We start from the raw sequence: 26,812 nt of genomic DNA on the forward strand, positions 1-26,812 counted from the left end.
TGGGGCTTTTCTGGCTGTCTCCTCGGGGGCTCCTTCCTACATGAACAGAACAGCCGTTGGGTGTCATACCTTTTTAGCACCAGTTCACTTGTTACAGAACAAAGGTTTGCAGGAGTTTTCTGCTGTGTTATAGCAGGAAGTAAATCTGTAGACTGTCACGTGCTTTTAGACAGTCTTCCTGGATGTGTTTCCCTTGATAAATTTTTATCTTTCACAAACAGGCATACTATGCTGATCTGATGTCTCCTCTTGAACACATTTTATTTTAAATTTGTGACACTGCTAGCTGCTTTTGTATGTTCTGTGTGTCCTTTAAGCATGTGGGACGGGTATATATTTAGGATGCAGCTTCCTGTGGCCTTTTCGCTAGTCTTATCTTGCTTTGTGTCCAGTAGTGTTTCTTGGCTCGTGTTAAACACTGTTTGATGATTTTGCTGAAGTAAATCTAATTCAAAGTGACTTTGAGAGGTTAATAGAAGACTAAGTTCATGAAAAGGAGAAGGTGCTTTAGATTGTTGGAAAAACATGGTAAAGAAATGAAAGGGGACAAAAGGCCCTCCTGGCTTCTAATACACTGTTTTCAAATTGATATTTGCTCCTTTCTTGTTTTTTTTTTATAAATTTATTTATTTATTTTTGGCTGCGCTGGGTCTTCGTTCCTGCGTGAGGGTCCTCTCCAGTTGCGGCGAGCGGGGGCCACTCTTCATCGCGGTGCGCGGGCCTCTCACTATTGCGGCACCCCCTGTTGCGGAGCACAGGCTCCAGACGCGCAGGCTCAGTAGTTGTGGCTCACGGACCCAGTTGCTCCGCGGCATGTGGGATCCTCCCAGACCAGGGCTCGAACCCGTGTCTCCTGCATTGGCAGGCGGATTCTCAACCACTGCGCCACCAGGGAAGCCTGCTCCTTTCTAATCATTTACTAACAAACTGTAACATATGGACTCATGCCAGTTTCGTGAACCTCCTGACTAGTTTACAGGTGGATTTTAAAGTTAAAGACTCTACTTTAAAATATTACAGGCTTTCTTTCATAAGAAAGGCTTAAAGAAAGCTGATCCCGCACATTCATCAGTGTTCTGTTTTAAAGTTTGGCTCTGTGATGAGGGCACCTGCTCCTTCGGTCCCTTCTTTTGTTCCTAAACCTCGTCACTGCACTTCCTTCTCTTATGCTTGTGGTGATGGGTAGGTAAAGAACAGTAGAAGATTAAGAGTGATGATTGTTATATGTACTCACTCTTTTTTTAAAAAAAAATAGTGGAGCATAGTTGATTAACAATGTTGAGTTGGTTTCAGGTGTACAGCAGAGTCATTCAGTTATACATATACATGTATCTATTCTTTTTCAAATTCTTTTCCCATTTAGGTTATTACAGAATATTGAGCAGCGTTCCCTGGGCTATAGAGTAGGTCCTTGTTGGTTATTTATTTTAAATATAGCAGTGTGTACATGTACATATTCACTCTGTTCTTAAACATTTAATACAGAATATATTAAGAGATGGCGTTTCTATCTAAGTTACTGTCAAAACTAAACTATTTATCTTTCAACTAATCCAGTAAAATCAATCAGAGTTTATCATGAATCTTTGCTAAAACCTTAAATTCTGCAGGGTTAATTAAAGTTGGATGTCTTTAGTGGGGAGGGAAGTTTTGCATTGCAACAAATCAGTCCAGAACCATTTTTAGAGATGGTAGGACTCCTACCAGCTGTGTTAGCAAAATGCAGTCAGTAGGGGCCACCACAATTTCATGGTACTTCCTAACCTGTGACCAGAATTGGCCAGTTAAAGTAGCATGAGGTCCTTGCTGATTGCCTTAGGCTTGGTGTTATCTTGTTTAGGAAGGGAAAAGGAAAAAAAAAAAATCGTTAAATTAAAAACAAATTGATTACTTATGTGGTAAATTTTTTTTTTATTTCAGTGAAGGAGGAAACTTTTGAAACATTTTTACCTCTGATCCTGTTTTTTCTTTTTTCTTGAGATATAATTCACATACCATAAATCCACCTTTTATTTTTTATTTATTTTTAAAATTTATTTATTTTTTAAATCCACCTTTTAAAAGTGTACAACCTAGTAGATCTTAGTGTATTCGCAAGGTTGTGGAAGCATCACCACTGACTGCCCTGATCCCAGAACACTTTGATCAACCCCCAAAGAGCCCCATGCCCAGTCCCTGATTCCTCCACCCCTCAGCTCTGGCAATTGCCAATCTACGTTTTTGCTCTGATCCCATTTTAATAAATATCAGGGGTATTTATTATGGTAACTTTGTAAAAGCTCTCCATGTGAGTGGCTTTTAGTAAATTAAGTCTAAGTGGAATAGCCAGGGCTTTGAAAAAGCAGGCCAAAGGATCGGTGATTCTGTGAGATACCTGTTAGCCCAAGATCTCTAAGAAACCAGTGTGGACTCTTTGAACTTCAGTATTTCTGATCATCAGTCCCATCTCTGGGTACCCTAACAAGTAGTCCTTTTGAATGAGGTGAGTGACGTATCTAACTTCATGCGTGACGTCAGAGGAGGGGCAGTAAAAGAAGTGTCCTGTAGTTTATATTTAATGTTACGTCTATAAAAGTAGGTGTATTTATGGTATACATATTCGGTGTATTACATATTTAATGCTGTGCGTGTGTGTACGTTTTTTATATATATATATATATATGTATGTGTATGTATATAATGTCAACCACTTCATGTGGCTCCTGTGCCACGTGTGGTTGTGGCTCCTGTGCCACGTGGGGTTGTGGCTCCTGGGCCACTGGGGTTTGGTCTGAGCTGTGAAAGAGCTCACAGACAGCCACCAGAATTAAGAACACCTTTTTCCCCTTAACTTCTTTTCATGGAACATTTCAACATCCAAAAGGAGAGAGAATAGTATAGAAAACTGCCGTGAATCCATGGGTCACCTCAATAATCTTGTTTCATCTCTATTCCTTGAAAAGCTTTAAAAAAACCTCAATATACCATTAATAGACATAAAAATGAATAATAACTTTGATATATAAAACGCTAATCAGTATTCATATTTCCGTTTGTCTTCTAATTTGTTTTCACAGGATGTATACTGCCATTGGTTGATGTGTCTGATGTATCTTTTAATCTTCAGCTTCCTCCTCCTCCTCCTCATTCTTTTTGTGTTACTCTTGTATGTTTATTAAATGAGGAAACAGTGTTTTCCTGTAGATTTCCCTACATTTTGCTGGTTGCGTCCCTGGGGGGTCATGTCACATGTTCCCCTGGCCCCGTGTTTCCTGTGAACCAGGAGCTGGATCTTGATGCTTGATTTTGCAGGGAAATAGGCAGAAAATTTTAATGCGTAGTGTTGGGTAGTTCTACTGGGAGTTTTATTGGGAGAGTCTGGTTGTCTCTCTTTTATGACGTTATGATAATTTTTGCTTCGATGTAATATTTTCTTAGGGTTACAAAATAGTGATATTCTGATTATATCCTTTTTTCTTCATCTGTCAACTTGGGTATTCCATAAAGAGAAACGTCCCAATCAACTTCTTGGTTTCACTGAGAACACAGTTCATACAGGAAAGGAGGAAAAATGATTGATTCTTGTCCTTTATTAGTTTTCAGACTAATGAAAAATGATCATTAGTCATTTCAGACTAATAAAAAAACCATTGAGTTTTTTTTTAAGTGTCATTTTGAGCTCATGATTTTAAATAATTTGATGTGTTTCAATTGTACATTTCTTTTTTTTTTTTCGGCCACACCATACGGCTTGTGGGACCTTAGTTCCCCGACCAGGGTTTGAACCCAGGCAGTGAAAGTGGTGAGTCCTAACCACTGGACCGCCAGAGAATTCCCCCACTGTATATTTCTTATTCTCTTGCGAAGTTAGAATGTTCCCATCCTTTGGCCAGTGGGAGCCTCTTCAGAGGGGCTCCTGGATCCAAGTACCGCAGTATTACAGCTTCTCTCTCTGCTGATGTTACAAGATATTTCAGGCCCATCTTGTCTGTTTCCTGCTCCATGTCTGCAATCAGCCATTTCTCTAAAGTGCCCTGGTTCTTTTGCATGGGGAATGGTGCAGGGTACTGGGGAAGCTTGCTGTTTTGGGTGGGTCACTGTTTCTGAGCCTCTTCAGTGGACACATTTAGGAAATCTGTATATATACGTTTTCTAAGTGAGAAAAGATATCATGGCTTCCTAAAATTTCCAATTCAAATGTAGAATTATAGATATTTTATTTTTCTTTGATTTTATATTTGCATCTCCTTTTCTTTTCCTTATGCTAAAAATCTTAGTGCCTACCCTCATCAACCTAATTACTTATTTACATTGTAATACTGATGTTATCACCACAGTATGACTACCAAATGTAATTTAATACTTCTGTTATTTTGTTGTCCTAAGGGTACATGCCACTAAGAATGTACAGCCCTATTACTGTGTTTTAAAGTCACAAAAAATAGTTCCTCTCCACGTAGATCAAGTTCTTCCCAACCTGAAACTCAGGATCATTTGTCTTATTTTACTTTACATTTTTAAGGCTTAAAAAAAACAACCACTTAATCTTGCTTCAATATTAAGTAAAACGTGTACATCATTTGAGGTTTAAAAACTAAAAAAAAGTTAAAAGATAAGGTGTACTCAAAGAAATCTAGTTTCTCTCCTTGCCTCATCCACCCTGTACCTTCCCTCCCCAGTAGGTAAACTTTTTTGCTTTTGTTTTCTTTAGTCTTGGTTTATTTCTTATACCTTTAAAACGCAAGCACTCTCTCTCTCTCTGTCCGTCCACCTATTCTCACCTCCCCGCCGCCGCCCCAGACCAGACAGTGATGTGCTTTGCACCATTTTCTCTGCCTTTCTGCTTTCCCCTTAAACAGTATTCTAGAGAGAGCCGTGTATAGCAGGACAAACGGAGATTTCGCCATCCCTTTTACAGTTGTATGTAGCTGTGCTGCGTATGCACCATAGCTTATTCAGTCAGCTGTCTGTTGACGAGCATTTGGGTTACTCTCTGAGAATAGCTTTTTTGGGGCATGGTGAACACTGACCTTTGTAAATGGGGGAACTGACAGGAATATAGGATCTTATTGCCCAGAGGTTTGCTGTTAGTGTTGAGACCACTGACTCTAGTTCTTGTTTCAGTTTTGCAGAAAATTCCACGTTTCTTGAGAAGGGAAGGGGGACCGACCATTCATTTTGTGTATTCTAGTTAGCACCTAGCACAATCCGAGGCTGTAGTGACTTACTCGAGGTCTGGGCACTTCTAGAGACCTTCCACACAGCGTACGGAGTCCCCTTAGAGTCTTCATGCGAGACGGTGTGTAAGCGAGTTTCTGATTCCCAGGATTAGGCAGCGACAAGGTACGGGCGGTGAGTGTGTGAAGGTCAGGGCTGGCCTTCTGTTGGCCTCGAGCAGGGACCCAGTGGGCACCCTCTTACCAGAGTTTTGTTGGTCCGTAGCAGACTTAATAGATAGTAGCCATAATTTCTCTTTCACAAACTGCACTTTCTCAGAGCTTTCCTTTGGAAGAGTTTGCTTTTCATGGTTAGTGAGTTGCTGTTCCTCAGGGGGAGTGAAGAACCATTTTCAGTGGTATTGGAAACCGGAAATTCAGATGGGGACCATGCAGAGAACAATACAGTTGGTTCATTGAAATTTACATTCTACTTCGCAAAGTAAGAATGCCTTTCTTACAGAAGAAGTTTATTCTCAATACTGTAAATCACTATACTTCAATTAAAAAAAAAGAAAGAAAAAGTTTCTTCTACTTGGGTAAGAGGTGAGTTTTTATCAATTCATTTAAAGAAAAAGGGGCGACTCTGAAACTGGCTGCTTCTGTGGTCATTCCGGGCCACACTGCTCAAGAGACCAAGTCCCCTGAAGTTACCTTTCGTAAGAGGGAAATGTGTATCACTGGGTTTAGGAGAAGTGTCACACAGACATATATAGCTATTACGTAGGACCTTTTCCAGCCTCCTTCTGATATTAAAATAAACTGCAGTTCATTTAGCATCTGCGTTTCTGTAGGAGTGTTCATCAGGCATTTCCATTTTTAACTTCCTGATACCTGATGGTAGGTATTTTTAATTAACTTTGTTTGGAATATAAAAGAAGAATCCGTTCATTCAGTGAATATTTATTGAGTACCTCCTGTGTGCCAACCTGAGAGGTTATAAGATGTCAGTGAGTGAACAGAGATGCCTGCCTCAGGGGGCTTCCGTTCTAGTGGGGAGACAGACAAACAGAAAGAATGTGTGACGTGTATCGTTTACTAGAAGGTGATAGGTGCCTCACAGAAGTAAAATGTAGTGGGGTGGGGGGGAATGGCAGAGAGGATGCCGTTTTTATAAGAATTGAGAATAGTGTCATTATGAACAAAAACTTCACTTTTTTTGCCTTGTTTTTTGACTAACCCAGCATTTGGATAGGCAGATAATCCTTAACGGGCTGTTGGTTTTTGGTTCCAGACACGTAGAGGTCCAGAGGCTGTAAAGCTCTCATACGCAGATATCCTGTGACGTTGGTAGGTGCAGGAAATGGATTTCCTGCCCTTTTCTTTTCATCATAGGAACTGAGGCGCTGAGTTTCCCGTCTATAAAGTGGGACTGACATCTGTCCTTCCCGCCTCACCGTGAGGCTGGGGGTTGACATCAGACACATAGGAGTGTGTGTGTCTAGTAGATGAAGCTTTTATGAGCTGCAGCATCATTGGTTTTATTAGTTCAGGAACCAAAACTGTGAACTTGTGGCTTTTCTGCTTCATAACTGGGTCAGTGTTTTCATTTGTGTACCTTCTGTGACATTGGCAACCAAGTTAAATCTTGGGGAATATAATATAAACAAACATCTGTGGAGTTGATTTTTAAGCTCCTTAAGGATCAGAGACTATATTCTTCTGAAGTAATACTAATGGTTCTAAGATTTTTTTTTTTAAACCTCACTGGGAGGGGTCCTCATATGGATGATTGACACCTGCCTGTCACTGACTGTGACACACCACAGATTGGAAGATGCACCCCCATGCGGGGAGGTTTGCAAGTGAAAAGAAATTATTAAATTATTTAATGGAAAATAGGCCATCTTTACTTCACAAGTGATTTTTTCTTAAAATTATTTTATTTATTTATTTATTTGGTTGCTTTGGGTCTACGTTGCTGCACACGGGCTTTCTCTAGTTGCGGCGAGCAGAGGCTACTCTTCGTTGTGGTGCACGGGCTTCTCATTGCGGTGGCTTCTCTTGTTGTGGAATGTGGGCTCTAGGCACGCGGGCTTCAGTAGTTGTGGCTCGCAGGCTTCAGTAGTTATGGCTCGCGGGCTCTAGAGCGCAGGCTCAGTAGTTGTGGCTCTCAGGCTTCAGTAGTTGTGGCTCGTGGGCTCTAGAGCACAGGCTCAGTAGTTGTGGCTCGCAGGCTTCAGTAGTTGTGGCTCGCGGGCTCTAGAGCGCAGGCTCAGTAGTTGTGGCTCTCAGGCTCTAGAGCGCAGGCTCAGTAGTTGTGGCTCGCAGGCCCTAGAGTGCAGGCTCAGTAGTTGTGGCTCGCAGGCTTCAGTAGTTATGGCTCGCAGGCTCTAGAGCGCAGGCTCAGTAGTTGTGGCTCGCAGGCTTCCGTAGTTGTGGCTCGCGGGCTCTAGAGCGCAGGCTCAGTAGTTATGGCTCACAGGCTCTAGAGCGCAGGCTCAGTAGTTATGGCTCACAGGCTCTAGAGCGCAGGCTCAGTAGTTGTGGCTCGCAGGCTTCAGTAGTTGTGGCTCGCAGGCTTCAGTAGTTGTGGCTTGCAGGCTTCAGTAGTTATGGCTCGCAGGCTCTAGAGCGCAGGCTCAGTAGTTGTGGCTCGCAGGCTTCAGTAGTTGTGGCTCGCAGGCTCTAGAGCGCAGGCTCAGTAGTTGTGGCTCGCAGGCTCAGTAGTTGTGGCTCACGAGCTCTAGAGCGCAGGCTCAGTAGTTATGGCTCACAGGCTCTAGAGCGCAGGCTCAGTAGTTGTGGCTCGCAGGCTTCAGTAGTTGTGGCTCGCAGGCTTCAGTAGTTGTGGCTTGCAGGCTTCAGTAGTTATGGCTCGCAGGCTCTAGAGCGCAGGCTCAGTAGTTGTGGCTCGCAGGCTTCAGTAGTTGTGGCTCGCAGGCTCTAGAGCGCAGGCTCAGTAGTTGTGGCTCGCAGGCTTCAGTAGTTGTGGCTTGCAGGCTTCAGTAGTTGTGGCTTGCAGGCTTCACTAGTTATGGCTTGCAGGCTCTAGAGCGCAGGCTCAGTAGTTGTGGCTCGCAGGCTTCAGTAGTTGTGGCTTGCAAGCTTCAGTAGTTGTGGCTTGCAGGCTTCAGTAGTTATGGCTTGCAGGCTCTAGAGCGCAGGCTCAGTAGTTGTGGCTCGCAGGCTTCAGTAGTTGTGGCTTGCAGGCTTCAGTAGTTATGGCTTGCAGGCTCTAGAGCGCAGGCTCAGTAGTTGTGGCTCGCAGGCTTCAGTAGTTGTGGCACGCAGGCTCAGCAGTTGTGGCGCACAGGCTTAGTTGCTCCATGGCATGTGGGATCTTCCCGGACCAGGGGTCGAACCCGTGTCCCCTGCATTGGCAGGCGATTCTTAACCACTGCGCCACCAGGGAAGTCCCTCATAAGTGATTTTTGATGAAGTTCTAAAATTATCGTGGTGAGTTTTCTGAAACTCTTCTGGGAAAGGGAAAAAGACAAAATGATTTTTTGCCCCTCTGTCTTAAAATCCAAGTTCAGGTTTAGGTAAGCTTTTTTTGGGACCTGAATGAGGGCCTGTTTGGTGGACGAGCTCGCCAGTGGTTCCCTGGGGGCTCCTCATCAGCACCACCAGCTCGGGGGCATCTCTCATGGACAGTGGAGCAGTCACAGAGGCAGCCAGCTCTTCGGCACACACCTGCAGCTTGTCGTCACTCCTGGAGTGAACAGAATGGCTGCGTGCACACCTGTTCACTCCCCCGTGACTGTCTTAGGTGGGCTGATTTTGGATTCTACTTTCCACAGCCGTGCTGGAGCCTACCTTGCTCGCGTTGTGAGATACGATGACGCCAGAGGGAGGACAGTCGAGCAGGGGTCATGGGCATTTAGTCTCCCTAATGAGCCACGCATTACGTTGCATTTAAACTATTCAGAATGGTGGTCCAGAAAAATGTGAGATGCTGTTCTTTTTACCAAAAGTGAGGTGAATGTTTTAATACAAATATACTACATTTTTAAAAACTCACCTTTCTGTAATATGTTGATGTATAATATATTTTTTTAATCTTTGAGTATAATTGCTTTACATTGGTGTGTTAGTTTCTGCTTTATAACAAAGTGAATCAGCTATACATTTACATATATCCCCATATCTCCTCCCTCTTCCGTCTCCCTCCCACCCTCCCTTATCCCACCTCTCTAGGTGGTCACAAAGCACCGAGCACATCTCCCTGTGCTATGCAGCTGCTTCCCACTAGCTATCTATTTTACATTTGGTAGTGGATATATGTCCATGCCACTCTCTCACTTTGTCCCAGCTTACCCTTCTCCCTCCCCGTGTCCTCAAGTCCATACTCTATGTCTGCGTCTTTATTCCTGTCCTGCCCCTGGGTTCCCCAGAACCTTTTTTTTTTTTTTTAAGATTCCATATATATGTGTTAGCATACGGTATTCATTTTTCTCTTTCTAACTTACTTCACTCTGTATGACAGACTCTAGGTCCATCCACTACAAATCACTACAAATAACTCAATTTCGTTTCTTTTTATGGCTAAGTAATGTTCCATTGTATATATGTGCCACATCTTTATCCATTCATCTGTCGATGGACATTTAGGTTGCTTCCATGTCCCGGCTACTGTAAATAGAGCTGCATTGAACATGGTAGTACATGACTCTTTTTGAATTATGGTTTTCTCAGGGTATATGCCCAGTAGTGAGATTGCTGGGTCATATGGTAGTTCTATTTTTAGTTCTTAAGGAACCTCCATACTGTTCTCCATAGTGGCTGTATCAATTTACATTCCCACAAGCAGTGCAAGAGGGTTCCCTTTTCTCCATACCCTCTCCAGCATTTATTGTTTGTAGACTTTTTGATGATGGCCATTCTGACGGGTGTGAGGTGATATCTCATTGTAGTTTTGATTTTCATTTCTCTGATGATTAGTGATGTTGAGCATCCTTTCATCTGTTTGTTGGCAATCTGTATATCTTCTTTGGAGAAATGTCTATTTAGGTCTTCTGCCCATTTTTGGATTGGGTTGTTTGTTTTGATATTGAGCTGCATGAGCTGCCTGTATATTTTGGAGATTAATCCTTTGTCTGTTCTTTCATTTGCAAATATTTTCTCCCATTCTGAGGGTTGTCTTTTGGTCTTGTTTATGGTTTCCTTTGCTGTGCAAAAGCTTTTAAGTTTCATTAGGTCCCATTTGTTTATTTTTGTTTTTATTTCCATTTCTCTAGGAGGTGGGTCAAAAAGGATCTTGCTGTGATTTATGTCATAGAGTGTTCTGCCTATGTTTTCCTCTAAGAGTTTGATAGTGTCTGGCCTTACATTTAGGTCTTTAATGCATTTTGAGTTTATTTTTGCGTACGGTGTTAGGGAGTGTTCTAATTTCATTTTTTTAAATGTAGCTGTCCAGTTTTCCCAGCACCACTTATTGAAGACGCTGTCTTTTCTCCATTGTATATTCTTGCCTCCTTTATCGAAGATAAGCTGACCATATGTGCGTGGGTTTATCTCTGGGCTTTCTATCCTGTTCCATTGATCTATATTTCTGTTTTTGTGCCAGTACCATACTATCTTGATTACTGTAGCTTTGTAGTATAGTCTAAAGCCTGGGAGCCTGATTCCTCCAGGTCCGGTTTTCTTTCTCAAGATTGCTTTGGCTATTCGGGGTCTTTTGTGTTTCCATAGAAATTGTGAAATTTTTTGTTCTAGTTCTGTGAAAAATGCCATTGGTAGTTTGACAGAGATTGCACTGAATCTGTATATTGCTTTGCGTAGTATAGTCATTTTCACAATGTTGTTTCTTCCAATCCAAGAACATGGTATATCTCTCCATCTGTTGGTATCATCTTTAATTTCTTTCATCAGTGTCTTATAGTTTTCTGTATAAAGGTCTTCTGTCTCCTTAGGTAGGTTTATTCCTATGTATTTTTTTCTTTTTGTTGCTATGGTAAATGGGAGTATTTCCTTAATTTCTCTTTTCTGATTTTTCATCATTAGTGTATAGGAATGCAAGAGATTTCTGTGCATTAATTTTGTATCCTGCTACTTTACCAAATTCATTGATTGGCTCTAGTAGTTTTCTGGTAGCATCTTTAGGATTCTCTATGTATTGTATCATGTCATCTGCAAACAGTGACAGTTTTACTTCTTCTTTGGCGATTTGGATTCCTGTTATTTCTTTTTCTTCTCTGATTGCTGTGGCTAAAACTTCCAAAACTGTGTTGAATAATAGTGGTGAGAGTGGACAACCTTGTCTTGTTCTTGATCTTACAGGAAATGGTTTCAGTTTTTCACCATTGAGAACAATGTTTGCTGTGGGTTTGTCATATATAGCCTTTATTATGTTGAGGTAAGTTCCCTCTATGCCTACTTTCTGGAGGGTTTTTATCATAAATGGGTGTTGAAAACTTTTTCTGCATCTATTGAGATGATCATATGGTGTTTCTCCTTCAATTTGTTAATATAGTTTATCACATTGATTTGCGTATATTGAAGAATCCTTGCATTCCTGGGATAAAACCCACTTGATCATGGTGTATGATCCTTTTGATGTGCTGTTGGATTCTGTTTGCTAGTATTTTGTTGAGGATTTTTGCATCTGTGTTCATCAGTGATACTGGCCTGTAGTTTTCTTTCTTCGTGATATCTTCGTCTGGTTTTGGTATCAGGGTGACGGTGGCCTCATGGAATGAGTTTGGGAGTGTTTCTTCCTCTGCTATATTTTGGAAGAGTTTGAGAAGGATAGGTGTTAGCTCTTCTCTAAATGTTTTGATAGAGCTCTTCTCTAAATGTTTGATAGAATTCGCCTGTGAATCCATCTGGTCCTGGGCTTTTCTTTGTTGGAAGATTTTAAATCACAGTCTCAGTTTCAGTGCCTGTGATTGGTCTGTTTATATTTTCTATTTCTTCCTGGTTCAGTCTCTGAAGGTTGTGCTTTTCTTAGAATTTGTCCATTTCTTCCAGGTTATTCATTTTATTGGCATATAGTTGCTTGAAGTAATCTCTCATGATCCTTTGTATTTCTGCAGTGTCAGTTGTTACTTCTCCTTTTTCATTTCTAAGTCTGTTGATGTGAGTCTCCTCCCTTTTTTTCTTCATGAGTCTGGTTAGTGGTTTATCAATTTTGTGTATCTTCTCAAAGAACCAGGTTTTAGATTTATTGATCTTTGCTATTGTTTCCTTCATTTCTTTTTCATTTATTTATTTATGGCTGTGTTGGGTCTTCGTTTCTGCGCGAGGGCTTTCTCTAGTTGCGGCAAGTGGGGGCCACTCTTCATCACAGTGCGCGGGCCTCTCACTATCGTGGCCTCTCTTGTTGCGGAGCACAGGCTCCAGATGCGCAGCCTCAGCAGTTGTGGCTCACGGGCCTAGTTGCTCCGCGGCATGTGGGATCTTCCCAGACCAGGGCTCGAACCCGTGTCCCCGGCATTGGCAGGCAGATTCTCAACCACTGTGCCACCAGGGAAGCTCTTTTTCATTTATTTCTGATGTGATCTTTATGATTTCTTCCCTTCTGTTAACTTTGGGTTTTGTTTTTTCTTCTTTCTCTAATTGCTTTAGGTGTAAGCTTAGGTTGTTTATTTGAGATGTTTCTTGTTTCTTGAGGTAGGATTGTATTGTTATAAATTTTCCTCTTAGAACTGCTTTTGCTGCATCCTATAGGTTTTGGGTCATCGTGTTTTCATTGTCATTTGTTTCTAGGTATTTTTTTATTTCCTCTTTGATTTCTTCAGTGATCTCTTGGTTATTTAGTAGTGTATTGTTTAGCCTCCCTGTGTTCGTATTTTTTACATTTCTTTCCGGTAATTGATATCTAGTCTCATAGTGTTGTGGTCAGAAAAGATACTTGATACGATTTCAATTTTCTTAAATTTACCAGGGCTTGATTTGTGACCCCAGATATGATCTATCCTGGAGAATGTTCCATGAGCACTAGAGAAGAAAGTGTATTCTGTTGTTTTCAGATGGAATGTCCTATAAATATAAATTAAGTCCATCGTGTTTAATGTATCATTTAAAGCTTGTGTTTCCTTATTTATTTTCATTTTGAATGATCTGTCCATTGGTGAAAGTGGGTGTTAAAGTCCCGTGCTATGATTGTGTTACTGTCGATTTCCCCTTTTATGGCTGTTAGCATTTGCCTTATGTATTGAGGTGCTCCTATGTTGGGTGCATAAATATTTACAATTATATGTTCTGCTTGGATTGATCTCTTGATCATTATGTAATGTCCTTCCTTGTCTCTTGTAATAGTCTTTATTTTAAAATCTATTTTTTTCTGATATGAGAATTGCTACTCCAGCTTTCTTTTGATTTCCATTTGCATGGAATATTTTTTCCCATCCCCTCACTTTCAGTCTGTATGTGTCCCTAGGTCTGAATTGCCTCTCTTGTAGACAGCATATATTTGTGTCTTGTTTTTGTATCCATTCAGCCAGTCTGTGTCTTTTGGTTGGAGCATTTAATCCATTTACATTTAAGGTAATTATCGATATGTATGTTCCCATTACCATTTTCTTAATTGATTTGGGTTTGTTATTGTAGGTCTTTTCCTTCTCTTGTGTTTCCCGCCTACAGAAGTTTCTTTAGCATTTGTTGTAAAGCTAGTTTGGTGGTGCTGAATTCTCTTAGCTTTTGCTTCTCTGAAAAGCTTTTGACTTCTCCATCAAATCTGAATGAGATCCTTGCTGGGTAGAGTAATCTTGGTTGTAGGTTTTTCTCTTTCATCACTTTATCCTGCCACTCCCTTCTGACCTGCCAAGTTTCTGCTGAAAAATCAGCTGATAACCTTATGGGGATTCCTTTGTATGTTATTTTTTGTTTTTCCCTTGCTGCTTTTAATATTTTTTCTTTGTATTTAATTTTTGCTAGTTTGATTAATATGTGTCTTGGTGTGTTTTTCCTAGGGTTTATCCTGTTTGGGATTCTCTGTGCTTCTTGGGCTTGGGTGACTATTTCCTTTCCCATGTTAGGGAAGTTTTCAACTATAATCTCTTCAAATATTTTCTCAGACCCTTTCTTTTTCTCTTCTTCTTCTGGGACCCCTATAATTCAAATGTTGGGTGCGTTTAGTGTTGTCGCATTGGTCTCTGAGACTGTCTTCATTTCTTCTCATTCTTTTTTCTATATTCTGCTCTGTGGTAGTTATTTCCACTATTTTATCTTCCAGGTCACTTATCCGTTCTTCTGCCTCAGTTATTCTGCTATTGATTCCTTCTAGAGAATTTTAAATTTCATTTATTGTGTTGTTCATCATTGTGTGTTTGCTCTTTAGTTCTTCTAGGTCCTTGTTAAACGTTTCTTGTATTTTGTCCATTCTGTTTCCAAGATTTGGATCATCTTTACTATCATCACTCTGAATTCTTTTTCAGGTAGACTGCCTATTTCCTCTTCAGGCGTTTGGTGTGGTGGGTTTTTACCTTGCTCCTTCATCTGCTGTGTATTTCTCTGTCTTCTCATGTAGCTTAACTTACTGTGTTTGGGGTCTGGTTTTCACAGGCTGCAGGTTTGTTGTTCCCGTTGTTTTTGGTGTGTTCCCCCAGTGGCTGAGGTTGGTTCAGTGGGTTGTCTAGGCTTCCTGGTGGAGGGGACTAGTGCCTGTGTTCTGGTGGATGAGGCTAGATCTTGTCTTTCTGCTGGTGGGCAGGACCGTGTCCGGTGGTGTGTTTTGGGGTTTCTGTGACCTTATTATGATTTTAGGCAGCCTCTCTGCTAATGGGTGGGTTTGTGTTCCTGTCTTGCTATTTGTTTGGCATAGCGTGTCCAGCACTGTAGCTTGCTGGTTGTTGAGTGGAGCTGGGTCTTAGCATTGAGATGGAGATATCTGGGAGAGATTTTGCCGTTTGTTATTACATGGAGCCGGGAGGTCTCTGGTGGACCAATGTCCTGAACTCAGCTCTCCCACCTCAGAGGCTCAGGCTTGACACCTGGCTGGAGCACGAAGACCCTGTCAGCCACACGGCTCAGAAGAAAATTGAGAAAAAAAGAAAGAAAGAAAAAACTAAAATAAAATAAAATAAAGTCTTTAAGATAAGAAATTTAAAAAAATTATTAAAAATAAAAAAATTAAAAAGTAAAAAAGAAAAAAAAAAACGGACAGACAAAACCCTCGACAAATGGTAAAAGCAAAGCTATGCAGACAGAATCACACCAAGAAGCATACACATACACACTCACAAAAAGAGAAAAAGGAAAAGAAAGTATATATCTTTTGGGAAGTCCGAGGTCTTCTGCCAGCATTCAGTAGGTGTTCTGTAGGAGATGTTCCACATGTAGATGTATTTCTCATGTATTTGTGGGGAGGATGGTGATCTCCATGTCTTACTCCTCCACCATCCTGAAGGTCTCTCTTATATTGTTTATCAAGGAGATTGATTCTGTTTTGAAAGGAACGAAAGATGTTGGGAAATAAAAAATACTGCAGTTGTTACTGGTCTTATCTTGGGGACAACAGGTATTCCAAAAATACTAGAGCCAAGGATTTTTCCCTAAAATTACTGTCTGGTATTTTAGAAGATTACTTTATAATGTCATTCTACCATTTACAACAATACTGCTTCTCACTTTTTTTGTTTTTTCAGTGTTTAAATTTTTTACTCTCCACACGTAATACAATTCTTCAGCTAAAACCAGAGTAATGAGACAAAATGGTTCTGAAAAGTACAATAGAAAAATATTGTCCACTGGCTTATTTTTCCAAATGAGTAACAGGCTATTTACAAATAAGTAGATCTCCAATGATGTATATTAAAATGGCAAATCTGTTACTGTTTGAAATCTAAATAAATAAATAATTTACTGCTTCTCACTGTTAATAGTACCTTTCATTCCTTCTGATATTTTTATTATTTAGAAAGAAGTAAAACCACTAGTTTGAAAAATTATGCAAGTTCTTATCAGGGCGAAGGGCCCAATTGTGACATGCTGGCATGGTCCATTTGTCTTTATATAAGCTCTTTGAGCCTCAGTATCTTTCATGATAAAGCCGGCGTGAGGAAATCTCCTAACAGGATCATTGTGATGATCAGATCAGAACGCGTGTGTCAGGCACTCGATGCCATACCTAGCGTGTGTCAGCTGTGATGTAGTGTTGTTCCTATTTAATACCTGCGTTATTGGATTTATAAATAATTTAACATCTTCCCGGGCTTCGTAACTTAACAGTACATGTGGGTCAGTTTAAGTGTTCAGAATCAGCATTTAGTTTCATTACTGTTTAGAGGAACTGTTAATCATTCTAGGACGTGGTAAAGACCCGTGTTGGTAAAAATGTGTTTTTAAAATGCAACATCTTCTGCTGAATATGTTTTTGGTATTCTAAAAGTGAAGAATTTGGTTTTCTGTTTGTTTGCTTGCTTGCATTTTTTTTTTTTTGCTTGATTTTTCATTTACCTCTGCTGACAAGGTAAATAATTAAGATGAGAAAATAGTTGTTTCATGTTGTGGCTTGAATTTTGAGATCTTATTGCTGTACTGCTAGAAACAGATGACCAGAGCTGTAAAACTAAATGAAGCATACACTTGGGAAAACAAAATTTTCTTTCTCTGTGTTCTTTTCTGAAAACCCTAATAGAAGTAATAAAATAAATATAGTAGTTTCACCAGAAATGTTCAGTGATCCCCAGCAGACTTCCTTAGGATTGTATATGTGTTCATGAGAAGTGTTTCTGCCTTCCTGTCAAAGGCCAGTCACGTGAGATTTGTGCTTAGTGTGTAATGTAATTTTTCTAAAGTTCTTAAGCTAATTTAGTTCTATTTGAAAATTCTTTTGTGCCAATCTCGCCCTCTCTCTCTCTCTTTTTTTCTTTTGTGTGTGTGTGGCTTTGTGTGAGAGAGTGGGGAAGCTTGACTACAAGGGTCATGTACTGCCCTTGAGAGGGGAAGGTGCCCTGGATCCCAGATTATATAAAGTAGCCATCAGCACAGAGTTTGAAGAACATTCCTGTCTTTTCCCTTTCATGAGTTAAAGCCCAATTTGGTTGGTAGCAAAGAGAGAGCTGAGTGTGCAGGGGAGGGAGGGAGAGGGAACAGTGTGGAGGGGAGAGAGAGAGGGAGACAGAGAAAGAGAGAGAGAGGGCGTGAGGAGGTGGTTTGTTTGTTTTTTAAAATATTTATTTATTTATTTGGTTGTGCCGGGTCATAGTTGCAGCACTTGGGCTCCTTAGTTGTGGCTGGCGGGCTTCTTAGTTGTGGCTGGCAAGCTCCTTAGTTGCGGGCGGCAAGCTCCTTAGTTGCAGCATGAATGTGGGATTTAGTTCCCTGACCACGGATCGAAGCTGGGCCCCTTGCATTGGGAGCGCAGAGTCTTATCCACTGTGCCACCAGGGAAGTCCCCGGAGGTGGGAGTTTAAGGTGATGGAAGCACGTATACACGAAACCTTTTTTTCTCTCCAAACGTGAAACTGAATAAAGGAGGGAACAAACACTGGAAGAAAGAGCCAAGGCCTTCTGTGATACCTTCCATGTGGTGTGCAAAACTCAGACTTTGTCGCCGGCGTCCTGGGAGGGATGGCATTGCCGCCTGTCTCAGGGGAGCCAGGGGCGCCGGCCTTTCACGGGGTCCTGCCGGGCCAGGAGGGCTGGGGGCACAGCTTCGCGAGAGTGGGTGGGTGGGCGGGCTGCGATGCTGGGCACCCAGTGGCCCATAGAGCCCTGTTTCCTCTTGTTTCTGTCTGAGCCTCTTCCACATGTTTGTTTCTAGGTGGCAGAGATAAACGCGGGGGTCCCATCCTAACCTTCCCGGCCCGCAGCAATCATGACAGGATACGGCAGGAGGACCTCCGGAGGCTCATTTCCTACCTGGCCTGTATCCCCAGGTGAGTCCCGCGTGGTCGTGGCTGGTCCCCGTCCCAGAGGTGCAGCGCTGCACACACTTCCCAGGAAACAGCCCACAGGAGCCTGGATTCTAAGCAAAGTGCTGTCAAGTTAAAATTGTGACCTTTCTCCTTATTTTCCTGTTGTGACCCTCCTGGGAGTGGGGCCGAGAAGGGCAGTGTTCTGAGTGAGGAGCCTTGTGTGGTGACGATGGGGGTGGCTTGGCCACTGGGCTGGGACCTTGGGATGTGGTGCCCGAGGCGGAGCTGAAGCAGAGACGGTCCTGATCACCGAGGCCCGATCCTGATAACCGAGGCCCGGCAGGCCGGAGGCTCACCAAGAAGTGTGGTTTCCGAGAGGACCTTTCTGGCTCCGTGCTGCGCTTCAGTTCTTGGGAAGTATTCGGTTGATTTGTAGCGTGAACTTTGCAGGGCATTCAGAATCCCTACCAGCTAATGTGCCAGGACATCAAGTGTGGGAACTCTCATTCAATCTGCGACCCACTAGTGACAGCCAGGGGGATTTTTAGCGTAGACGCTGAGAAACACAAGGAACAGCAAGGCTTTATTTTCTGGAGAGCCCTGAAGTGAGGAACAGTTAACAGCAGTTGGCCAGTGTGTATACTTGAGGAGTCTGGCATCTTCACTTATGCTCTAGAAACATTACTGAGGTTTTACCTACAGAGTAAGCTGACAACTGGTAGAGGAAACCCTCCCCTTCCCCCCACATTAACATCTCCATTTAATGGTTAAGATTAATTTTTGAAAAACAAAATACTGCTCTGATATAATCAAGCATACAGCCAGGCCTGGCATAAGAGGTGGCTGTGTGCCGGGGGTCGGAGCGGGACCCCCTGTGAGGAAGAGGTACTCTCACCCCAGAAGGGGGTGTGCTAAAGCAGGGCACGACTGACGTGCGACAGTGAAGAGGGATTTCCTAGGAGACTAAACGAGCACGTGAAAAAGGACGCTCGGTCATAATATAGACTAAAGAGTAACGGTAAGGAACATGTTGTGCAAGAAAATAATAAAAGATGGTCCAGCGTAATGGATTCTAAAGTTTGAGGTAAGTGTAACAGATCGCCCACGGTGCAGGTCTTGTGACTCTCCCCCAACCTCTTTGGGTTGACACCAGCCAGGGAAACAGCACTGTCCTCTGGCAACCCATCCTCACTGTGGCTGAGGAAGGTCAGCTTTGGCGTCGATGGTCTGAGCTTCAGAGGGAGTTCTTGGGTTTTTCTGTAGGGTATCCTTTGTGGGAAAGCTATTACATCAAATCATCAGTAACATATTAACGGGCCCCTGCTTAAATATGTGGAAAAGTTTCCCTTTCCTCTTACTGTGATATTTTCTTGGCCTGTTGAACTGTTGAAATCACAGAGTTGGAAAGAGTTTTAGAAGTTATTTACTACTCACTGTCACATAAATAACAACATAGTTTACAGCCACTACTTACTGAGCTCTTATTGTGTACCATGTGCTGTGCTAATGATGAAAAAGAAATAGATACAGACAATGATGTGAAGAAATAAATCCCTGCCATCCATAATGATGCTTGGTGTATAGTTTAATGAAACACAAGTTGAATTTCACCCAGGTGATCTTTTAGAAAACATTTACATCGTTGGAATTCTGTATATAACTTTGGCAACTTGCTTTCTGGTTTTGAAATCCATATTGATTATAAATATAAAAAAATTACTTTTCTTTTCATTGATATCATAAAAAAAATCGATTCAGGTATATTTTGAATCATCTGGATGACCTACTGAAAAAAAAAAAAACACAAAACTTTGTCCTGGGAATCGTGAGTGTAAACAAAACTAGAGAGAAGCAAACACCCACGGGCCCATCATCCAGCTCCAATGATTATTGGATTCTGCCCATCTTGTCTACTTTCCCAAGAAAATATAGCAAATCCCAAATATTCTCTCATTTCTCTCATAAGTTCTTCAGTGTGTAGTGTAACCCTCCAAGCACTGAACACAGTCAGTTCATTTCATTGCCTGGATTTGCTTTTGTTATTTACAGTTTCAAGTGACAGGCAATGCCAGTTTCTTGTTCTTGGTTAATGAGCAAATGAGAGAGACGGGATTAATTTGTATGTAAATGATGCGTTTGCCAAGTGATAGTGGAGGAAGGTTTCACAGTGGTCCAAATAGAAGTGGCCACAAAAAGAGTCCTCTCCAGGTCCACCGCAGGTCCTACAGCGACTGACAGAGAGCCTCAGTGCCTCCAGGGAGGCTGCAGAGGAGGGAGCGCTCTGGTTTAGCCAAACAATGGGATCGGTGATCATCATCAGATTAGTGGTGTGTGAATTTTTTGGGACTTGTGGGTTCACTTGTTCTTTATTTGAGTCTATAATTTGTTGTTACAGTTTCAGAGTGAAATACACAGTCCTGGGCAGTGGGAGGGGCAGGGGGAGGGTGTCCTGTGGGACTCCTTTCTCTGTCCACCACTGTCGATGTTTTCTGCGATGTGATGATAGCCTCTGGCTGCCCCTCAGCCGGACAGTTACAGGGCTACACATTCCCAGGTTTGGAGAAGTGTGCCATCCGGGAAAGCTTGGGGGTCAGAGTCAGACGGACCGACCTGCTTACTTAATTTTATGGGTTTTCTGATCTACGAGATGTGATAGTAATCTGTACTTCTCGGATCACTGTATTAAGTAAGATTATTTATGTACATGCCCAGCACAGCTTCTGACTCACGGTAGCTGTCTCAGAAGTAGTACAGTAATGTCCATCTTTCGTATTTGCTTTTCGACTTCCCTTCAGTTGTTTTTCTTTTTGCCATGTGTTCTAGAACCAGATCACCTTGTTTGTTTTTTTCTGCGTGGCCTCCTGATTGTCTTTGCCTCTTAAAATGTTGCCCCCAGAGTTAAACATAATGTGATCTGAGAGTGGTGACTAGTTTTGAGTACTGTTGTTTGGGCCACCTTCCCTCCCCTCTCCATTCCTTAAAAAACAAACAAACAAACAAACAATTAGAATAATAGATTGGTTTTCATATGATTAATTTGCAAGGGAACTTTTCCTTAAATGTGTAGGAGAAAAGTCATAGCGGAACTTCTTCATGGTGTAATCGGGACTCCTGCACAGAAATGATAATCACGTTAGTCTTGGTGCATCTCTAGGTGTTTATTGCTCTTTTAAATTATACTCATTATGTTCTAGAACGTTTTGGCTTCTTTAGAATGATTTATAGCAACTAAATGGATAAACCACTCTGGCTCTCTTTTGTCACCAATGAAATAATGTGAAACTTTTGAGTTGATTCATTCATGAACATTCATATAAAAAGGTACCTTCTTCATCTAGGAACTGAAGAAAGGAGAGTTTTTCTTTTGTAGACACCTGAATTGAAAAAGGACCTTAATTTTATCTACATTTAAAAAAATCTCACAGCTAAAATGAGGCTCTTAGGTAAAACTGCTAAAATACCTGGTTAATAAGTCACACATTCCAGTGAGCAGTGTCTTGAAGGAAGAGCGTGGCACGGAGCCCTTCTGTAGCGGCTGTACTTGTTCATTAGATGCTCAGAAATAGAGCTGGCTTTGGTAATGTTTGCAAGTCACTGCTTTCTTAATAATGCGTGGCTTTTAACTTGATAAAGACAGATGGGTGCAAAGGATGTGCACTCCCAGCCCAGTTGGTGTGCTGCTTGCTTTACTTGTAAGTCACTGGTGGGAACAGTTGGATGGCGGAGGCAGGTGACTGGTTAATCCTTCCGTAAATGGTGTAAGCTCAGGGCACCTTTTGCTTGTGTCTCTCTCCAGCTTGTTCCTCTTGTTAAGCCTGGAGTTATTCAGGATTCCTTCTAAGCCCCGTCAAATGGAGGGGCTTTGTAGTTTTATGTACACACTGTGTAGGGCTATGTGAGGAGAAAGGCTGCCGGAGAATTTAGCTTGGTAGGGGAAGACCGATGCTTAAAGCGCAGGCACCAAACAGCGGCTCATACAACAGCAGAACCTACTGCTTGACAGCCTGCTGTCTTTGGTGCACGGCAGCAGAACGTGAGAGTCTGGAGCACAAGGTCCCAGCCGGGCAGCAGACATCCGACGTCCTCCTGCTCAGGCAGGTCCAGCCCCAGGGAGCTCTGGAGCCCAGAAGTTTCTACTGAATGGACTCTTGCAGGATGGCAAGCTCCTTTAGAACCCGAGGAAGTTCAGAATGCTTCATTTCAGTGACCTGGGGGATTTTAGGAAACATTTCTGGGAGTGCCCAGCTACCTCTAAGGATTTGTGAAGGAGACCCGAGACGCTCCCTGGATCGTGGCCCAGGACCTACTTGAGACCGGAGGAGTGACAGCACGAGGGGTGTTGAGCCAAGTGGTAACTGTTTTTCAGTTCACGTTCATACAGAAGTTAATCAGATCACTCCTCGCAGCTTTCCACACTGGGGTGATAAGCCGGTGTGTTGGATCAGTCTGTTTTCTCCCTGGGGCTTTTAGGGCTGTGTTCCTAGGACTGTGAACCGGCATCTACTCGGATTCTGTCCCCACGGGCTTTTTTGGAATGTTTTTGGGAGTATGCCTCTTACACTGATGCAGTTGTCATAGGAACTTGGAGTGTCCGTTGCTCTACTGGTGTGAATCAAAAGATAAGGAAAGGAATGGCGTGTGAGGGAGTGGGGAGGGCAGGGAGGCGGGGGAAGGGAGAAGGTAGGGGAGTCAGCTCATGCGAGAGAGTGTGCAATGGGTTTTAATTTCGACTTAAATTTAGGTGAGACTATGGATTTTTTTTTTCCTGTCTATAATGGTCTCACTTTATTTTTAGACATTTTTTATTAAAAAATTTTTGAAGTGTAGTCAGTCGCTTTACAATATTGTGTTAGTTTCAGGTGTACAGCAAAATTATTCGGTTAGGTATATTTTTTTCAGATTACTTTCCATTGTTGATTATTACAAGATATTGAATGCAGTTCCTTGTGCTAGTAAATCTTTGTTGCCGATCTATTTTATGTATAGTAGTTTGTACCTGCTAATCCCAAACTCCTAATTTATCCCTCCCCCCAACCCCCTTCCCTTTGGTAACCATAAATTTGTTTTCTATGTTTGTGAGTCTGTTTCTGTTCTGTATATAGATTCATTTGTATTATTTTTAGATTCCACATATAAGTGATATCATATAATGTTTGTCTTTATCTGACTTACTTCACTTAGTAAGATGATCTCTAGGTCCGTCAGTGTCGCTGCAAATGACAATATTCCTTCATTTTTATGGCTGAGTAATATTCCATTGTGTGTATGTACCACATCTTCTTAACCCAGTTTGTCTGTTGATGGTCACTCAGGTTGTTTCCGTGTCTTGGCTATTGTTAATTGTGCTGTTATGAACATTGGGGGAGATGTATATTTTTTAATTAAAGTTTTCACTTTTCACTGGATATATGCCCAGGAGTGGGATTGCTGGGTCGTATGGTATTTCTACTTTTAGTTTTTAGAGGAACCTCCATACTGTTCTCCATAGAGGCTGCACCAGTTTACATTCACACCAACAGTGTACGAGGGTTCCCTTTTCTCCACACCCTCTCAGGCATTTATTATTTGTAGACTTTTTGATAATGGCCATTCTGACTGGCGTGAGGTGATACCTCATTGTAGTTTTGATTTGCACTTCTCTAGTAATTAGTGATGTTGAACATCTTTTCATCTGCCTGTTGCCAGCTGTATGTCTTCTTTGGAGAGATGTGTATTTAGGTCTTCTGCCCTTTTTTTTTTTGATTCGGTGGTTTGTTTTTTTGATACTGAGTGGTATGAGCTGTTTGTATATTTTGGATATTAACCCCTGTCAGTCACATCATTTGCAAATATTTTCTCCCATTCTGTAGGTTGTCTTTTTGGTTTCTTGATGGTTTTCTTTGCTGTGCAAAAGCTTTTAAGTTGGATTAGGTCCCATTTGTTTAGGGTTTTTTTTTTTTTTATTGGAGTATAAGTTACTTTACAATGTTGTGTTAGTTTCTGCTGTACAGCAAAGTGAATCAACTATATGTATAATATACATATATCTCCTCCCTCCCAGATTTCCTTCCCATTTAGGTCATCACAGGGCACTGAGTTCCCTGTGCTATACAGTAGATCCTCACTAGTTATGTTTTATACACAGTAGTGTATATATGTCAATCCCAATCTCCCAGTTCATCCCACCACCGTTTTGCTTCTGTTTCTTTTGCCTTGGGAGATTGATCTAAGAAAATATTGCTACAATTTATGTTAGAGAATGTTTTGCCTCTGTTCTCTTCTCGGAGTTTTATGGTGTCATGTTTTACATTTAAGTCTTTAAACCATTTTGAGTTTATTTTTGTATGTAGTGTGAAGGGAGACTATGGATTTTTAACCCATGTTTATGAACACTCTGACTTCTGTTTTTTCTTTATTGCAGATGTGCTTTCTATATATTTCCCGTGTACTCAGAGGTTGAGATATAATAAAGTTAATAATTTTTATTTCTTCATCGAGGACATTCTTAAGAGAAACTGGCTCTTTTGTTTTAACAGCTAGAACGTGGAGAGGAAGAATACGTGACTCCTAGTCCTGCCTTGACTTGTGCTAAGAGCCAGCAGTGTCCACTGTGGCCTGTGCGCCACCAGCTGAAAAAGATAGACAAGTCTCAGTATTACTAGATTTTACCCCACAGACCCCGCCAGAAGGGTGCCAAGGATCCCCGGGGGCGGGTGGACCACACCTGAGAACTTCTGAGGTAGCTCAGGGGCCTGGGACAAGTTCAGGGGAATAAACTGGGACATTCAAAAACTCCTGCTATCACCAGCACGCCGGTGGAGGGGGTGTCAGCTCCTGTGACCCCGGAGTCCGCGTGACTGCTGTTCACTGCTCTGCGCGTGCTGCTGGGGTTCTGTCCCTGCTGTTTAGTGGCCCTAACAGTTACTAGACAGCATGTGTGATCAGTTAACGCACAAAAGACCAGAGAAATGGGCAGGACGGTCATTGCTCTTCTCCTAAAGAGAAGGGAAGATGCAAAACCGTGGACACAAAAGAAAAAGTTTGAAGGTTTTTGAGGTTGAACCCTGTGCGTGAATAGTCAGTCTGCTCTGTTAAGGTACCAGGGAGGGTGAGGACCACGGGTGAGACCTACGCTCTTTCTGTAATGATCTCTCGTCCGCCAGCTCCCTGGGCACAAGTGCCGGCCAGCCAGGCGGTGGGTGGAGGGAGGTGCCCCGCAGGCAGCAGGAGGACGGAAGCAGAATCGGCCTTGCCCAGCAGGACTCAGACCAGAAAAAGCGGCGTGAATTGCGTGGTTTCAGCCTGTCCTTTCTTTCTCTGCAGTGAAGAAGTCTGCAAGCGAGGATTCACGGTGATCGTGGACATGCGTGGGTCCAAGTGGGACTCTATCAAGCCTCTGCTGAAGATATTGCAGGAGTCCTTCCCCTGCTGCATTCACGTTGCACTGATAATCAAGCCAGACAACTTTTGGCAGAAACAGAGGACTAATTTTGGCAGTTCTAAATTTGAATTTGAGGTAACTTCCCTGTGTAGCCAGACCAACTAAACCAGTAGGTGTGGTTTATTAACAGCTTTAACGTCATCATTTTAGGCTGGTTATAGATTTTTAAAAACCACGTATTCAACAAGAACTGCATATCTGACGTACATATGACATGCAAAATTAGTTATTGTGTAAAATAACACAATTAGGCTTGTTTCTCGCCTTATCCCAGTGGGTGTTTTGCCCATGGAGGGTTTAGGTTCCAGGCCTCTTGTTTCTGGGTAATGGGGCTACTGGGGTGTAAAGCGTGTGTCCTAGAAAGAGAAGCCTGTTTCCTTTTACTTCACGGGATAAAATAGCTTTACCGTTCAGTGCAAGTGGCTTTAGGTGGCTTCAGAGTCATCATCGTTACCTCAGCCTTGGAAATAAGGGAATGTTAGGGAGAAATGCCCAACTTCACATTTCCTGAGGAAAATGTGTGGGAGAGACGGACTTTTCATCGTGTCCTGGAGAGGACAGTGTGCCATGTATTTCACACATCAGGTCTCTTGTTTATGAAAAGGGAGAGGTTCCTTGAAAACCTATGTGGGGCTCTGGATTCAATTAGCACACAAGGTCGTTGTCTTTCAGATAGTGTGTAAAACAGACCTCAACCAGCTGACTTACTCTCCTTTCCCCTGGAAACTGCTCTCCTTAAGCTACCAGGGTTCTGACAAGGCTTTGATGCAATTGGGTTCATCAGATGGTTATGGGGAGAAAGTATTCTGGCCAGCTGGAAACTTGATTCATGCCATATTCTGTAATAAAATCTAAGTATTTTCTAACAATAAATTATAATAATTTTTAGTTGAATAGATCGCTTCTTCTAGCCACTTTGCCCAAACATTAGGTTTCAGTGAATGTATTCACGTATTTCAAGGTTAACAACAATAATAGTATTAAACATACCACACAATATTAATTCTTAAACTTTATGTTACATGTTACACTTTTCAGTGTCTTTTCATGGGTACATTACTTGCATTTTAAAATTTCTCAATCCATGGTACTGATTTGCAACCTGAAATCTGAATTTAGTTTTAATTTGAATTTGAAACTACACCCAAGAGGTTTAGATGAAAGGTGAAACCAGTAAGCCTTTATCTTCACACACAAGAAGTGATTTTGGAGGACAGTTTGTTGGATATTATATTAGTTATTCACTTGATGCAGAATGTAGAGTGTGTTGTATTTAATGACACACATTTTAAGCAGAAATAGCGATGTGGTGGTATAATGTATGCAGGTTTTTGCGTGTCTAATTGTGATCTTTCCCTCTGGGCCTTTAAAAGTTTTTCCTGCACTGGCTTTTCTATTGAACTTGTCTGTACATTATCACGTGCTTCTGTCTGTGAAGCGATTGTCTCCATGGA

General features: G+C 42.0%; 1 protein-coding gene across 4 annotated transcripts in view; it reads left to right on the forward strand.

Annotated features, from left to right (window-relative positions):
- The window catches only part of TRIO (trio Rho guanine nucleotide exchange factor), a 383,177-nt gene that overhangs the window by 134,249 nt on the left and 222,116 nt on the right, over nt 1-26,812 (forward strand). For all 4 annotated transcript variants that reach the window (XM_059916123.1, XM_059916125.1, XM_059916124.1 and 1 more), the window contains exons 3-4: nt 17,845-17,959; nt 25,241-25,433. In XM_059916123.1, coding sequence (XP_059772106.1) covers nt 17,845-17,959; nt 25,241-25,433 — 308 coding nt within the window. The remainder of the gene's footprint in view (nt 1-17,844; nt 17,960-25,240; nt 25,434-26,812) is intronic.

This window comes from Balaenoptera ricei, chromosome 3 (assembly GCF_028023285.1).
Source record: "Balaenoptera ricei isolate mBalRic1 chromosome 3, mBalRic1.hap2, whole genome shotgun sequence".
NCBI lineage: Eukaryota > Metazoa > Chordata > Mammalia > Artiodactyla > Balaenopteridae > Balaenoptera > Balaenoptera ricei.